The sequence below is a fragment of the Thunnus thynnus genome, chromosome 18 (genome assembly GCF_963924715.1).
Source record: "Thunnus thynnus chromosome 18, fThuThy2.1, whole genome shotgun sequence".
In the NCBI taxonomy this organism is placed as follows: domain Eukaryota; kingdom Metazoa; phylum Chordata; class Actinopteri; order Scombriformes; family Scombridae; genus Thunnus; species Thunnus thynnus.
This window is the reverse complement of record NC_089534.1, coordinates 21,638,943-21,656,233: the sequence shown is the minus strand read 5'-3', so window position 1 is coordinate 21,656,233 and position 17,291 is coordinate 21,638,943. Positions and strand designations below refer to the sequence as shown.

Below are 17,291 nucleotides of genomic sequence, written 5' to 3'. Positions count from 1 at the left end.
TATCATTTCAACCTCTGCTGCATAATGAGGGCACCAGAGTCATTAGTGTGTTAAAAGCAAAAACCTCTCAAAGTAAACAGTTTTCATGTAGAGTGCTGAATGCTAGGAACATTGGTTCCACATTATGGCCTAAATGTTGTCAGTTCTGAAAAAAATAAATCCATTTTCATTGACTTAGCATCAACCAGACCAGAAACTGTTGCTGGAAAGATATACAGTTATCTAAATATTTAGATAACTGTATATCTTTCCAGCATATATATCTTTATATATCTATATATATATATATATATATATATATATATATATATATATATATATATTTTATTTTTTTATTTTATTTATTTATTTTTTTTTTAAATCATATTTCTGCAAAAAAAATATTGTCTTTACATTATAGCAGCTACTAAACACATTGTCTTGCTATAAATATTACACATTTGTATCAATCCAGAATATACAGTAACAAAATGTACTTATTTACACAAAAACATCACTTTATATTACTTGAGCGATATAGTCTGAAACAGCATAAGATTACAATCACTCTTCCTTACTTTCATTCCACAGAAGCCACAGTGCAAAGCAGAATAATGCTACACATGACCGGGGAAGTCTTGGGAAAGATTAAATCACTCCTGCTTTATTCAAACCTGAACAACTTAGCTCCATACTTGGAATGTTGTTATCGCTTCTCTTTCTCTCACCTACCCTGGCCTTGTTCAAACATGTCCAAAGTGACGTAAACAGTGACTGTCTTCTCTTGCTGTTTCTCTGGAAGCAGGGGCTTACACTGTTTACTGGTCCTTGGGGCTGGAGCTTCCACGGAACTCTGGCTTCTGTATGGTGTTAAAGGGCTGTTGTCTGAAGACAGCAGTGCTGTGGATTCTCCAGGAGATGGACACAGTGTCTCTACAGGTTCAACTGGCCTTTCATTCTGTACATCTGCCGCTGGAATTATGGCTGGGTCAGCATATTCCTCCTTCTGGTCACTGGCTGGGTTAAGGTGTGGATCACAGCCTATAGCTAGTGGAGGGGTGGAAGTTCTCTGATCATCCTCCATATAAACCCTTTCACAGAGGCTTTCGGATGGATTACTGAATGGCTGGAAGGAGCTTGTTCCCTGTGGGCACATCAGAACATTCACACACACACACACATTTAAAGGGTTAACAAAAAGATGTAAGGTGTTGATTTAATAAATTTTTTATAATCCAGTGGTTTTCATCTTAAACAAACATGACAGAGGTGTAGTGGTCTCCATCTAAAGCCACCAGTGCATGTTTTCACACTAATCAGACTTCACCATTAGACTTCACTGACACGTGTATACCTGGAAGTGTGTAGAAGGCTTTGAAATAAATAGAAATCTAAACGTTTCTATGTTGGAAAATACAATTTGCAGACAATATCACTTAACTGAATACATAAAATATGCAGGGCGTGAGGTTGTGACTGGCTACGGTCCAGTGGGACATGGATCCAAACCACTGCAATATCCCTCTTCAGGACTACCGCCTACATTCTTGCTTATGTCACTCCCTGTCCACAAATATCCTCAATTTGTGTCATTTCACTACCTCAGCCACTTTAATTTGGGTGTGATACATTCCCCCTGATGCACTGAGTTCACCTTTTGATGACTTGCCGATGGCCACAATGCCACAGAACTGAGGCCAGGGTTCGGCACCGGCTTCTCCTTGAATTTCTTCCATCTAAAAAAATCATTAGGGAAACATCTTTTAATAGTCATAATTTAAGTTCAAATTATGACCTCACAATCCTGTATAATATGCCTTTTCTTATTTCGTCAAAGTTTTCATTCAAAATCAATCCACATCACATCATCAGTGACAATAAAAGACTGTAACTTACTGGACAGCGCAGCATAATCCCAGAGATAACACAAGAACTATGACGATGCTTCCACAGACACTAAGCGCTGTGATGAGCATTGGATCTATCAAAAAAAGAATAAATTATGCTGCAGTAGATTGTTTAGCACAAATAATGAAGTCAGTGAAATGATGTAATGTACTTCTGCATAAAACGTTTTTTTCTTGTTGATGGAAAAGACATTAATGATGTTTTGAGCAACTGGTGGCCACAAAAACAATGTAATCAGTAGATGATTACTAAGAATGTTTGTGGCTGGAATTTAATTAATCTTGGCACATGTGACTTATGATTCAACAGCAAAGTAATGACAATAAACCACAGTCATGAACAGTATGAACAACTCTTAAACTAACATGTGAAAACCTCAAACTTGACCAATGGCAGACTATATTTAACTCTTTTAATGACTAAGAAACACCATTTCAAAGATGATAATAGATGATACTTAGATATAAAACAGTGATTCTATTTCACACAGGCTTCGTCTCTCCCTTCTCAGCTATTTGATGCTGCCCCGTCTTACAACACTGACACCTGGGGGTGTATTCATAAAGCTTCATAGTACAAAGAGTCACTCCTAGTGACGAAATTCTTAGAAAATTATTAACTCTAATGTCAATTATCTAAGAATTTCCCCGCAGTTAAGACTACATCCTGATAAAGATAAAAGTTGTTCACAAAGCATCTTAGCCCTTGTGAGCCCTCCTAAGGTGAAAAACTGTTAGGAGTAGGGAGCAGGACTCCCTTAAGAGTTTCTTAAGCAGAAGAGAAAATGGTGGAAAGAAAAAGAGATAGGAGAAATATTCTCCAATCACTGAACAGTTAACACTGAAGATAAGGTCATGCAGAGATCATTTTTGTGGTCGATCTCATCAGAGAAACACCCACATCTCCCAGACAATGCAATAATGCTGGAAATGACAATAATCATAACATAGAGATATTTGGCAACTGGAAAAATGTGGAATTTTCCAGCAATGTTGTATTGGTGCCACAGCAGGGGGTGCAAGTGTTAGCCTGCCCACCTCTAAAGCTATAGAGCCATCAGAGTGAAATTGAGTGGTTACTGTACACACTGTAGCCTTAGTTCTGTGAGCACAGGCTTCATAAACTTGTCCCCCTGCTGCTCGTCAGTCGGCCATGTATGCAAATGTAAATGGTTGCTTAATATGCTTAATATTTGATTTGATATTTAAAAACCAGACATTTCCACTTAGGAGCACTTACAGACTACTTACCAAATTTCTTGGTATTAAAGTGCCTTTCACTGCTTTTGGTTGTTCCAGTAAGAGCTATGGCCTCAACATAGACACTGTATTGGGTCTTTGGATTCAGATCTTTCAAAGAGATTTCCCGCTTTGTGTGATCTACAGTAACATCTAGAAGAAAAGCACCAGAGAAAAAAACATAAATGCAATGTTATAGATGATAAACCATTTCTATCTGTGGTGGACTTACTGAGCTGTGGTCCATTCTGTGTCATGTAGAAAATTGTGTAGTTCACAACGACACCACTGCATTCCTCCTGTGACTTCATGTTCCATCTCACCAAGGCGCTTTTGTCTTTAGTCTGAACATCGATGATGGTGACATTTCCTGGATCTGTAAGGGACCATGTTTTTGAAAATCAGACTGGTAAGAGAAAGGAGTGCAGAATAGAATAATCTGTCTGGAGAATAATGTACCTTCCATTCTGGAGCAGATCTGAAGGGCTTCTGTGCCATGACCTGTCTTGTCATCAAAGAGTGGAGTTACTGTAATATTGTACGGCTTCTTGTACAGGAGGTCTGTAAGGAAGGGCAGACAGTTCACAAAAACTATTTGTGATTGTGAAAACTCATTGAAACTTGTTCTTCTCCCCTTTCCATTACTGCTGCTGCTTTCCTTTGTTTGATTAAAGTGGATCAAACAGGAAAGCAACATAGCATGTAATGGATCCTGTCTGTGAGAGAGTTCCCGAAAACTTGTAACATGATAAAATCTCTGGCTAATGCATTTCAGAACAGCTGTTCAACAATGTATTTTCACTAGTGAATCCATTATTTCCCACTCTCAGATGATGAAAGAGAAGACACAAATTGATGTAGCGGTCAAAAAAATTTAGTCATAGCCCACTAGGGATTGGTTTGATGACGACTGATGATTGATGATGACTGATGTATTGATGTTAATGCCAATAAAGCATCTTTTCAATGGCCATATTTCCATCTGCAATCCATTAACCATTTTTATGCCTGTTCTCTAACCTACCAAATAGTGTTATGTTGGTGTATTTGCTTTCCTTCCAGTAGTATTGATTCCCATTGTGGGTCCAGTCGATCATGTAACCACTGACAGGCTGAACAGGAGCCTTCCAGCTGACCAGAATAACACCATCAAGAGTTGAGGTCTGCATGTCTGTCACTTGAGGGAGGCCTGCCAAGTGAAATCAAGTGAAAAGAGGCTTATTGCTTGATACACAATCAGGGAAAATGAAAACAATATGACCCATAAACTGTGACAACCACTATGAAAGCAAACTCATTGCATTAAAACTCACTTTCTCCAATGGCTGGAACATAAACGGAGTCCTCCGCAAGCAAGGCTTCATTATGGAAGACTGTGAGATTTAGTCTGTGTGCATCTTGGTTCACATCAACAACACATGTTGAGTTGCCACACAATATATCCGCATAATTTACTCCACGCATGTGTTCCTTGTAGGAAGTCTGTTTGACAATGTGGGTAAATGTGCCTTGGCATGTCGAAGGAATCTCCTGTGTAAAGAGTTTGAAGCACGAAATATCAATAAGTGATGTATGAAGCATGTCTCTTAGGAAATGTACTGTATGCTGTGAAGTTGTAGAATTGAATTTTGAGTTTAGAAATGAAGGAAGTGAATTTAAAGGATCTGTGTGAGGGTTCCTTACCGTCCACATGGTGCGAACTTGTCTAACTCCATTTTTGTCTGGTTTGGCTACCTGTCTCCACAGACGCAACTTGACATCGCTCTCTGTAAAGGGTTAAAATATGTTCAGGAATACACATAAAGCAATATATTAGAGATGAAATAATTAGTGACAACAGAAAATTTGGCAACTGTTTTGATAATTAATTAAAGTCCTTTGCTGATTCCGCAGCTTCTCGAATGTGAGGATTTGCTGTTTTTTATGGTTTTATATAATTGCAAATTGAATATCTTTGGGTTTATACTACTGTTACTACAAAACAAGCTATTTGAAGATGTCATGTTGGGCTATGGGAAATTATGATATACGTTTTTCATCATTTTCTGACATTTTATGGACTATAATATAAAAAGAAATTCAATAGATTAATCAATAATGAAAATAAGCTCTAGTTGAAGCCCTACAATGTATGCTGACAGTTAACTATACAGTTTGCATAGCAAAATCTGGTTTAAACTAAAGTCAAAGCAGGAGAAAACAGGACTAGTGCTGACAGCTGGAACTGAAGGCAAAATAGCCTTGAGCTCATCGCAACCGCTGCCAACTAGTGAGGGGTGATCTTTCCATTAGTCACAGTTTGTTTTTGGTTTTAAAGGGTAAAACACGTTAAGTCTTGCACATCTGTCTTTTACACTGTGAGGTACAAATTCCCTCTTGGTAAATGTCAATCTACACCTCTGTGAAAACTTATGATTTGGTTCAATGATTTGTTATCAGATCAGTGAAATGTGACGCATGAAGTGTTTTGACTTCGAGATATTCACATTCAAGTCCTAACCTGTAACTCAAATGTGTCCAAATTAAGTAGCTCAATCTGATCTTCACTCCCTCTCAGAGGCAGCAAATAATCTTTCTAAATTTCAGTCTTTCACAATTTCTATACAAAATGTTACAAATAAATGTTTTTGGTTTGTTTATCTGACGCAAAACCAATGTTAATTTGTAAACCTGAAGAACTGTCCAGTGTTCCAGTATGATGCATATACAAACGTATTCCTCACTTTCATGAATGGTTGGCTTATCATGGCTTTTGCACATTTAAGTAAACTGATAACACAGCATAATCACTTCTAAGTTGTTATTAATGCACAATATAATGGAGGAAGTTGAGTGTTCTTCATGTACACCAAGACTGTGAGAGCAGATCAACAGTGGTGCAGAAGCATTGCCTTAATTATTATAGCCAAGGCAAACTCTCATGCCATCTATGGTTCTTCACAACTCTAAATACAATTTATCAATCAGTCAGTCTATTGAATATGTTAAATCCACACTGTAACTTCTGAGAAAAATGACAAGGTATTATTATTATCCTCATTTTACTATCCTGAGTCTTCTTAAATGACAATGTAATTTGTTCTCCATTGAGAACTTGTGTGTAGGAAGCTTTGTTATATTGATATGATATAATTCTTTCATGTTGGATACTCTAAAGTGTATTTTCTCAGTCAAATGTACACAGAGATGCTGAATAAACACAGTAAACAGTGTTCTCACTATTTAGTTTGGTCAGAACGGTCTTCTCCTGGCTCCAGTCGCTCCAGGGGGCGTGGTCTAAAGCACAGCGGACTGATATTTTGTAGTTAGTGCAGGGTTCCAATTTTTCAATGATTATGGTGCTTATAGGTTCAGGGTCTAGAGTCTTCCTGAGCACCCACTAGGAAAAACAGAAAGATTTTGGTTAGAAACATCCACTCAAATTCTAGGGACATAGCAGTTGCTGACACCTGTAGGAGGGCTGAGTCAGTTTGTAATTGCTGTTGTGACTGTGTCCAAAATGATTGATTGATGAATTATTTTGTGACTCTACAATTGACAGGGATGACACAAAATGACACTCACTAGTGAGTAAGTAGTGACAGTGGCGGAAAGTAACTAAGTACATTTACTCAAGTACTCTACCTAAGTACAATTTTGAGGTACTTGTACTGTATTTCCATTTGATGCTGCTTTATACTTCTGCCCCACTACATTTCAGAGGGAAATATTGTACTTTCTACTTCAGTACATTTATCTGACAGCTTTAATTACTTTTCAGATGAAGATTTGACACAATGGATAATATAACAAGCTTTTAAAATACAGACATTGTTAAAGATGAAACCAGTGGTTTCCTACCTTTTTGGCTTTTGATGTCTTACAAAAAGCAGTGTTCAGATGTCTATGAGTTGTTAACAGCTCCTCCAAATAGTGATTTTTCCTTCTAAACTTCTCACATGGTTTCATTTCAGTAAATGTTCAAATGATCCAATATTTCGCCAAAAATCAAAGATTAGAGAAAAAACTGAAAACAGATTTGTGTATCAGAACTTTTTTCTTCTTTCCTCTCCCATTAATCATCTCACAAACCCTCAGATTTATCTGGTGACCCTTTGGAGGGGCCCGACCCCTAGGTTGGGAACCACTGGACTAAACTAAATAACTGTATATAAAGTAGTTCAAACACCGATGCTTCAGTATTAATAATCTAATGATGTCATATATAATAATATATCAGTCAGAGGGTCCAAACCACTACTTTTACTGCAATACTTTAACTACATCAAGCTGCTAACACTTATGCACAACGAGGGAGTGATTTCAGACACAGCTTTTATGAATGAGTGTGCTTATATCTGAGTTTTATCCTGGATCATATTCAGGATATGGTATTTACATGAAACACAGGAAACCTGGTTTATATTCCTGTATATATGATTCAAACAGTATCCAGGTTTCTGATCATCTCTGTCCAGTTGTGTCTTGATTCCTCACCATCTCAGCCACTATGTTCTGTACCAACAAAGAGCGTTCAGAAACCTGGATCAGGTGTTTACATGCAACAGTATACTGGTTTCTATTGGAGTACTCCAGGTATCATATCTAGGTTTCTGAAACCAGGATAAAGTGTTTACATGCACCGCCGCACACATACACACACACCACCTGCGCAACTATATCGTCGATCGCTGGTTGTTGGGCTGACAGTGGCTGGTTGGAGAAGGTTAACATATCGCCCAACCCTATTAGCTAACATTACTGCAAACCAACATTGTGCATGTAGCAGTAGTGTAGAAGTTAGTGGTTAGAGTTCAATGACTGGAGAATCTTGGCTAATAGTTCTGACAGTATCTCCAGCTGACAGTGGTCCACAGTATTCCCCCTCTCAGGACTGTATTAGTGTTACCGCAGAGGGTCTGGCCATAGTCATTTTTTCCTCATCACCACAGGAATATTGTCCTGCTCAGCTGTCTGAAGGGGATTAGGACAGCAGGCCAATGTTTGTAATGTAAACTAGTATATTGTGATTTTAGTAGCTGGACAGCATGTATCCTTTATTTACCCTATAAATGCCAGGTGTGTATCATTTCAGAGTCCAGAATAGAGCTACTGTGTAAAGTATAATATCAGACTCAAAAACAAGGTTACTGACGTTAATCAGTGACTGAAATCACAGATACACTCCAAGTTACCAGACTTCCTTTGGAAGCCTAATTGTAACCTAAAAGTTAGTTTGAGTGAACTCCATGTAACCAGTGGCTGGTAGAGAAGCATCGCTTCAGATTGAGCATACTAGATCAAACTATATTCATCTCCATGGGTAAATTAGGATGTTGCAGCAGAAAAATAGTAGGATTCAGTGAAAGGAAAAGTATATAAACGCAAATAGACCTTAAATTAAGCAATAAAATGTGTGAGACAAGGAGTGTAGAAATTAACAGATGACATTAAATGATTTCATGTTTATCTAAATATACGCACAGGAATTTCACTCCTTAGGATCAATTAGCCTGTCAATTTGTTGTTTGAACCATAAACAGAACAGTGTTTGAGTGGGTTAAAGTTTTATTTAAAATGATTTAGCCATTTAGCTCTATTCTCTCAGGTCTGGTCTAGTAGCCACAGGTTTCAGTTGGATTAACACAGAGGCTTTTCCTACTTTGAAAGGGTCTAGAATGGAGTAAAATAAATAATATCAAGCCCCTTTCCCATATGCACTGAAAGCCTGAAATTTTCCAGATAATACCCAGAGGAGCTGTATTCTTCAGTGGAACATGTTTCAGTGCCAAAACAACTTTTTCCAATATGCCAATGTTTCCTTTTCCGTTCAGGTTTTGTTTTCAATGCCAAGCTTTATTTTGATGCCAAAATTTAACTGTCACTGTTCTGGCCTCATAACAATTCAGCATTGCTGTCAGTTGGTTGTATTTTTTCAACAGTTGGATACTTGTGATACTTCTAAGGACATCAAGGACATCTAGACCAGTAACTCTAAAAAAATCTTCAGAGAACTGTCCACTGCTGTGACAGTAGTGTTATCAATAGTTTGTGATTATTCATGAGTATTAAATCATAACTAAACAATTTTCAGACAGTAGGGGTAGTATATCTGAACTGCCTGTGATTCAGAAATCTGGTCTAGTTCTAACCAAGCGAATGAGGAAAAGTTGAGGCAAAGTTTGAAAGAAGAAAACTACAACTCAAGACCCCTTATAAAAACAGCCCACCATAGTATTGTAAGTTATTTTATCTTGTCAAAAATGTATCAATAAAAATTATAGGCCTTAATATTCCATGTATTCCTCAGAAATGTTTGACCCTCAACAACATTATTGTCATATCGTATTTCTCTTTCCCACTTTTCAAGAATACGTTTTTGTAATACAGCCCAAAGTCTTTGTTAAAAGTAGTCAAAACGACCATTGTGAATTTACTTAGACTTTCTGTGGAACCGTTTCAATAGCTCTGTTTAATGGTTGGCACCTGGTACTGGTGAAATGGTTTACTATATTGTTTAAATGAGCCAGTTGTTACAGGAATGCCCATGCATTGCAGCATGCATTTCACTCATGTGGACTAATACCTTTCTCACATTTATGTCCAATATGAATGGCTATAAAATGCTAAATCATGTATTTTAAACCTTATTTACCCCATCATTTTTACCCATATGGAAAGGGAGCTTGATCAACATTTGATCCACATTTAACTGAAGACCTGAATACAAACGTAGTGGAAAAAGTAACATTTTATTTAAGCTGGAGTTTGGGACTTTTGCCTTCTCCTTCTGGCAGTGAAAGTAAATACAAAAACACTGTTGACACATGCTTACTCCACCGTAGTGGAGTAAGCACGTGTCAACAAGCTATGTCACACACACCCCATGAAATGACACATTTCACTATCATAATCTGATTCATTTGATCTGAAAGCATCTGAAAAGTCCCATTCAAGTTAGCAGAGGGCTAACCGGCCAGCGGAAGTCTCTGGGTGCACACCCCGAGAAACACCCAGAGTGGGGATGTCCTGCCCGACATGAGATTTAAAAACTCTGTATACTGTGGAACACAGAAAAATGTATCCAGTGGTGATAGACTTGATCAGCATTGTGTGAACTCATCTGGCAAGGGCTTGAATGTAACAGATGTTCATTTATATGTAAAAGTTCCGCACTGTAGGTTTAACATTAAAAGTTTATATAAAAAATATTTTCTTCTTAAGACCAATAATAAGATGGTTAAATCTCATAACCAGATAGGCTGATTTGTAAAGAGCATAAAGCCAGAATGGCTCGACTTTTTAAACTAACATATCAAAACTAAAAGTAACATTTAACATTTTTACAGTCAGAGGCTTTACAAGAGATCTCAACATCAAGTGATGCTCATGAGCTTAATTTTGATGGTGAAAAAAGTAAAATATGTTTAACCTTAGATAGTCTAATATAGCCTTTATCATAACATATCTTCTACATCAGTGACCTAATGTAAAAGATCATGAATACTTCAGGTAATATTGACTACTCAACCAGCGTCTGTGCTATCACAAAATACCTCAAGAGTCATCCATAAACATGGTGTAGTGTTAATGCTTAAAAAGATGTGCATACAGCTATACTAAAGCTATACTCCAGACTTGCTTTTTGTAACAAGGAAATAGTTTCTGGTATTGAATTAAGACTAACGGGACACCTGAGAACATGAGAATGTGGAACAAGGATGACTGAGCAGTTACAGCCCTTTGGCATTGCTACTATCAAATTGGTTGATCCACAAGGGGGTTTAATGCAAGAACTCAAATTTTTCAGACTGTATTGTATAGTACCTGTGCAATAACAATCAGTAAAAAAGTGTCCAAAATTAAAATAGATTACATCAGTTTTGCTTCTCACAACAATACCTGCAATGCCAGATTGGGATGACTTAATCAAAATCTATTTCAGACTTTCTTTCAGTAACAAGGAAATACTTGCAATTTTAGCGCATAACAAACAGATAGTAATTAGTGTCTGAACTTTAAAGATAATTTGTAGAAGACTTGGTCTGTTCAGCAGGAAGAACTAGTCTGACTTCAAAGTGCTGAGTCATGAGATCACGAACAATGGACAATGTCTGTTGTTCTTGTGTCTGCATATGATATGTTTTCCTTGGTACTGTTATGTTGTCAATTCAGAGTATATTTTAACCCTTGCATGACAAATTCTGCACTCATAAGCTGTCCAACAACATAAACACTCACAAGTCTCATCTCTACCATCCATCCCATATGCCATAAACATAGCATAATACATTCTAGGTAACTGTCAATTCACTGTGTGGCTAACTGTTATGTAGTTTACTCTTTAGTTTTATTCTTATGAACTCAAGGTTCCCTAGATTGATCACTGTGTTATTGTGTGATATTTTGTTTTCTTTCTGACATGGCGGACAATGTAACAAATTTTGACAGTTGTGAGTCCAGGTTTCAATTATTTCTGTACCAGTTAATTTTTACAGTACCTTTGGTCTAACTCTTCACCATGGTGTCTTGTTTATGTTAGGGTGATCTGACTTGTAATCATCATCATTGTGTTTTATTTAGTACAGTTTTAACAGTTTCACAATGGCAAATGCTAACTACTGTCTTCTGGTGATTAAAGAGGGACATACCTTGTTATATCTGACTTCACAATGACATTTTTCAGACTTTTTTATAGATGACCGGGTCCATTCAACCAACAGAGCATTAGAGAGGGCAGTTATGTTCAACTTCGGAGGAGTAATTTTCACTGAGGGAATATAATGATGACAGAACATCAAAATCGCAGAAATGTAGAAAGAGATCAATAAGAGGTACATATTTTTCTACAAAATAGACTTTATGTTACTTACATATGTGATAGGGGTAAAATGTTTGAGGGTCGGAGTTAACTTCCCAAGCAGCAGTTTTGGCTCTCACAATGACAGTGGTATTCACCACAAAAGGTATTTTACCAGCTGTATCAGTGAATATGCATGTTTTCACATGCGAGCTGCAGATTTCACTCAGGGAAGGACTGAAAGAAATATATGTTTTACATTAAATACAAACATAAACAAGACAAATAAATGTTCCTGCATTAATATTCACATAAAAGGAAGGGAGTGTGAAACTCACACACTCAGCACAGTATAGTTTATTTTCATTGAAGAATTCATCTGATGCTCCCAGCTGCATGTGAGTATCTCTGGCACACCCTTTCCCCTATCCTGATTTATATACGCCCAGATGCATGATATTTTGCTGGGTTTTGCTGTAAAAAAAAGAAGCAAGTCAGCAATGTCCTGCAGGCATCTATAGCCATACTAACTTCTAGAAAATAAGTACTAAGAACACTTCTTACAGTACGTTCTGATGGTGGTGCCTCCGAGGACTTGCTGAGTATCAACACTGTGGCATTGCAACGTGGCGCTGCGGTGAGTGAAGTTCCTCAGTGACAGGACTGTATGTGAAGAGTTGATAGTGTTTGACAAGCTTGTATCCATGGGTACATTGTTCAGTGTCCAAAAGATTTTGCCACGGACACAAGAACTCTGGCACACTATCTCAGCATCAGATCCCACTTCAATGTACTGATCTTTGGGGACAACGTTACAGGTTTTGTCATGTTGACCTGCAGGGAATGATAATGTCAGTTAACATCTCAGAATGTAAATTATATTTTTTTTTTATGTAACAGACCATTACATTAAGCCACATGTATTTAGTTCAGAAAAAGCAACATTAGCTGATGATGTGATGGTTTACAGCGGAGACTAACATATTTCAAACTCTTGTTGCTGAAGCAAAGAAATATTTTAAAAAAGGTTTTACTTTCAGATGAAATATATATTTTTTATATTACATTACATGCACAAAAGCTCAAACAGCACAACAAGTTGTGTTCCGAGGCTTTCAAAAAACAGCGACAAAGATTATGATCACAAATATTTTTCCTCTCTTGCTTTCCTTAGAACGCTCTTTGTCATCTGTCATCTCATACAAGCCACAAGTCAAATGACTAAGAATAAACCAAACCTGTATTCACTCTTTCCCCATGTGATCACATGCCGCACAGGTATGTTATTCTAGCTTCAAGGATGTTTCCTAGTATTGTAACACTCGGTATGAACAAAGACAATATTGTAACATCACGTGAAGCTATTTCCACCACTACCACAAAGAAGTTTTATCAAACAAATGTCAGCCAGATGAACAAATGTCAGCCAAGGAGAATTAGCTTCTCTCACAATTTAGCTTTGATGTTTCAGTCACCCAGGGATTAACTCATTCTTCTTTATCTCTCAAGAGGATGAAATAGTGTATTGCTTTCTACTCTGACGGTGATCTCAATAGACCATAATAGAGCCATGGCATCTTTGTGGATGAAACACAGCGCACTCTTTGACGGTTAGTTTTGGCATTTGAATAACAAAGCTTACCAAAGCAATGCATTGTTCACTGTCTACTCTCACGCACATTGTCTAAACTGGAAAAACTTATCAGACCACTGCTGTCTCCAACAGTTTACAATACTGCACATTGATGCTCTTGAATAATCTGGCTGCATCAACATCTGGACTTGCACATGTTTTGTTTTGCTTCCAAGCTCAGGGCGTGTACCTGTCCCCACATAAATACAATATAAGATGCAATAACCAATCAAGTGGCTCAACATGGTGGTTGTATCCGTCTTAATTTAAGGAATAACCTCGATGGAGGTGGATACCTTTTGAGGAAAATAAAAAGTTTGAAGAAAATAATCAGAAGTTAGGATACTAACAAAAATAATAATAGTTAACTCTAATAACTCTTCTAACACTGTGAATACATTTTTAAGAACATCAATTAAACTACATGAATAAGCTTTTTCCTTCAATAGTGTGCTTGATCACCATTCCCAATATCCAAATCAATAAGTGACTAAATTGAAACAGTACCCTCTCTAGTATCCTTCAAGTGCCTCATTGTCACTGCATCCTTTCTTCAAGCCCTCCTTGATTCAACAACCATACAGTGCCAAAAAACTTTCAATGATAAATATTCAACAATAAATCTTAATCAAACACAGGGCTAGTGCTCAACCACTAATTTGTTTGGGTCAACATTTCCTGTTGCTGCTTAACGAACAGCTGCAGATGATTACACAGGAGACACACAACTACTGAAAGTATTCCCTCTAATGACCTGCATGTATATCCATATCCAATGAGTCTCTCAGTATAGCTAAGATAGGCTTCAACTGACTCAGTTCTGACTCAGGTATTGTGAACATCCACCAGTTGTGATCTGAATGCACCGGAAAGGACTACAACTTCGCTGGAATTGCAAATTCACAATTCTCACAAACCACCTTAAATTATCTGCTCCCAAATTGTTCAGATAGCAGACATCAAGCAAAGAGTTCATTATACGGAGCTAAATCACGGCATGGGACAGGAGCACAGAATTAAAAAGACATTACACGAACAGTGCAGTTTACACTTGGCTTGTACTGGAAGTTTATCACACAGTGGATGGGTATTGGCCAGCATTTTGGAAAGGAGCCGTAATACTTTTCTCCCAAATATATATCAAATATATATATATTTTACTTGAGCATCACCAAGCACAGCACACAACCAATAGTAGGCCAGTGATAATAGTGTTTGCAAAAGCCTCCTTCAAGTCCAGAACAATCAAAATTATTGATAAGGGAGTGTAATGTTTGTTACCAGTGAATGTGAGGCCACCAGCTACCATAACTATAATCATAACCATAACCTATATTTGAATAATCTTTTCTTTCAGTCATCATCAATGAGTTTCGGGCCCATGCAAACATTCAGACTTCAAAACCATCGACACAGCCTCACCCTTGTCTCATAACTGTAATTTACTAACTGAAGAAGGCTCTTTGTTTTCTTGTGTGCAGATGATCAATAAAGCTTTCAACTTGATGATCTTCAAATTGTGTGATCATCTGTGAGCTCTTTGGTCTCTTTTTGGGAAAATGAAAATGTAACTTGTAAAAATCTCTAAACTTAAGGGTTGGGTCCAGCAGTCAATGGGGTTGTTGTGCTGCTTGGTGAGGTTTCAGTATTGTGGAAACTAATGTGTTTTGTGAAAGTGAAACAATACAAGCAGAAAAAAATAACAAGAAATGTTATAATATTTGAAATTCTGGCAAAGACGTCTTTAAAATTTGAAAATTTCTGTTTGGTCTTAAAAAAAAAGATATATATATATATATATACATAAATAGAAGCAGTTGATGATGTAAATGAACACTGCAGTCTTAAAGACTCATCTGTAACTGTAACAATTTAAAAATCTGTCTTTGTTTAAAAAAATACTATGATTCTAGCAAATGGTAATTATTTCTAGTTGATTTAAAGACCCGTTTGTGTTTAAACATGGTTCCTTCCTTACTAACCTGAACCCTGTGAACATTTTGTACTGAAACCAAAAAACAAAAAATGCGCATTTCCCCACAACTGAGTCATCTCTCCCCTCTGAATTTTAACATTTAGACAACCAAACACCACAAGATGAATTTTTACTTACCTTCACAAACTGAGGTTGCAATCAGAATGAACAGGACTAGAAATGAACACATTATTTTATCCTATAGCCAAGAAATCAAAGAAATCCCCTTTTTAACATAAATTTAGAGCAGTGAGATATCCAGCTGGGTCACACATGAAGTCTGAAAATCGTCTTTAGTCCATCTTTTGAGGTAGCACACCACACTGCATCACATTTTCCCCATCAAGTCTGTCTGAAGCATTGACTAACAGGAACTGAGGCAAACCCTGAAATAAACGGGAGATATTACCCAACTGGAGACACAGCGACCCAAGAGGAAGTTAAGTAAACTTGTCGACAGCCTGTACACTTTTTTCTGTTCTCCGTTTATTCTTGCAGTAACATGAGAACGGCATGTTAGGATAAACCAACCAAATCAAAATGTATTGTCATGACGAAGATATGAATCACAGACCTAAGTCAGGCAAACAAGCCCCTCCTCCTCCGACACAATGTTTATGACTTGTCTTGTGTGCAAAGAAATACGACTTTGAACGATTTTTGCATCGTTTATATGGTACATTTTACCTTAGGACAGACTAACAACAGACAACATTATTAGACCACTACCCTAATTCTATGTTTATATAGCTCCACCTAGTGGTTCATAGAGTTTATGAAAGAAGAGGGGGTCATTTCACAGTACCAACGTTGTAATGCTCTGCTTGATACCAGTCTTATTGAAGCCAATGGGAGATGCATGGAGAAGCACACTAAAACCCAACATATGAAGATGAAGATGAAGAAATGTCTCTACCAAATGAAAGAACACACCGTGTGATGAGTGATTTTCCAAATGTATGCAGTCGTTTATTTGGTCTCCAAATAGTATCCAGAGATGATCATAGGTATACTTTACAGCTTTACGGCTCATGGCGAATCAAATTAAAATGCTCACGATGGAAAACAAAACAAACAAACAAAAAAACTTGCAAATCAAGTGTCCCTTGAAAATACTGAGTTTAGGATAAATAATGTTGTGTTATGGGGATATCGCGTATTCAAATGAAACGTTTACACTCCAACTCTGATTATTAATTGTGCATTGGTAGGCTATAAACTAACCCTTAGCGCTAAAACAACAAAGGCATACATTTCATGGCTAGAAAAAACTTCTAATAATGAACTTGATCATCAGAAAACAATGCATCGTAATTATGAATGAAGCAATCTCTGCCATGATAACATCAACACCTGGGCTGTAAACTAAACCCATTTGTCTGGTGCCCTGCTGTTCGCCTGGTCACCATATATACATATCAAAAATTGTAGATTACGTTACATAACGTTAGTTAACGGGCTCAGAGTTCATTAAGTTAGGGTGTTATCACAGTTTAGTTAATTTATTAACAGTAGTCTGTTACTAAGCTCAATCACATATAAATCTAACATAACATCAACGTAACCTGCATGCAAATAAATTATTGAATTAACATAAAAACCAAACGAAATGTGCCTTGAAAACACATGAAACATTAGCTAAATAACAACACACCATCACCAGATTGTTAGCCCGTGAAACCGAGAGGGGAAAGATGAAGGAGTGGTCTGCCTATTCACCACCACGCCTAGCGCCTACTGCGCCGAGAATTTTCAAATGTGACACAACTAGTGACGTAA

General features: G+C 37.2%; 1 protein-coding gene across 1 annotated transcript; it reads right to left on the bottom strand.

The window, feature by feature from the left end:
• Positions 1 to 356: 356 nt before the first annotated feature.
• LOC137168953 (interleukin-6 receptor subunit beta-like) lies at positions 357 to 16,977 on the bottom strand. Its single transcript, XM_067571846.1, has 15 exons — positions 15,651 to 16,977; positions 12,469 to 12,738; positions 12,243 to 12,378; positions 11,978 to 12,141; positions 11,756 to 11,874; positions 6,345 to 6,504; positions 4,809 to 4,891; positions 4,439 to 4,655; positions 4,150 to 4,314; positions 3,585 to 3,686; positions 3,358 to 3,501; positions 3,138 to 3,278; positions 1,876 to 1,960; positions 1,634 to 1,715; positions 357 to 1,123 (listed from the first exon to the last, which is right to left on the bottom strand). Exons 1-15 carry the CDS (start codon positions 15,700 to 15,702, stop codon positions 704 to 706), a joined length of 2,340 nt encoding a protein of 779 aa, XP_067427947.1. The 5' UTR covers positions 15,703 to 16,977; the 3' UTR covers positions 357 to 703.
• Positions 16,978 to 17,291: the final 314 nt, after the last annotated feature.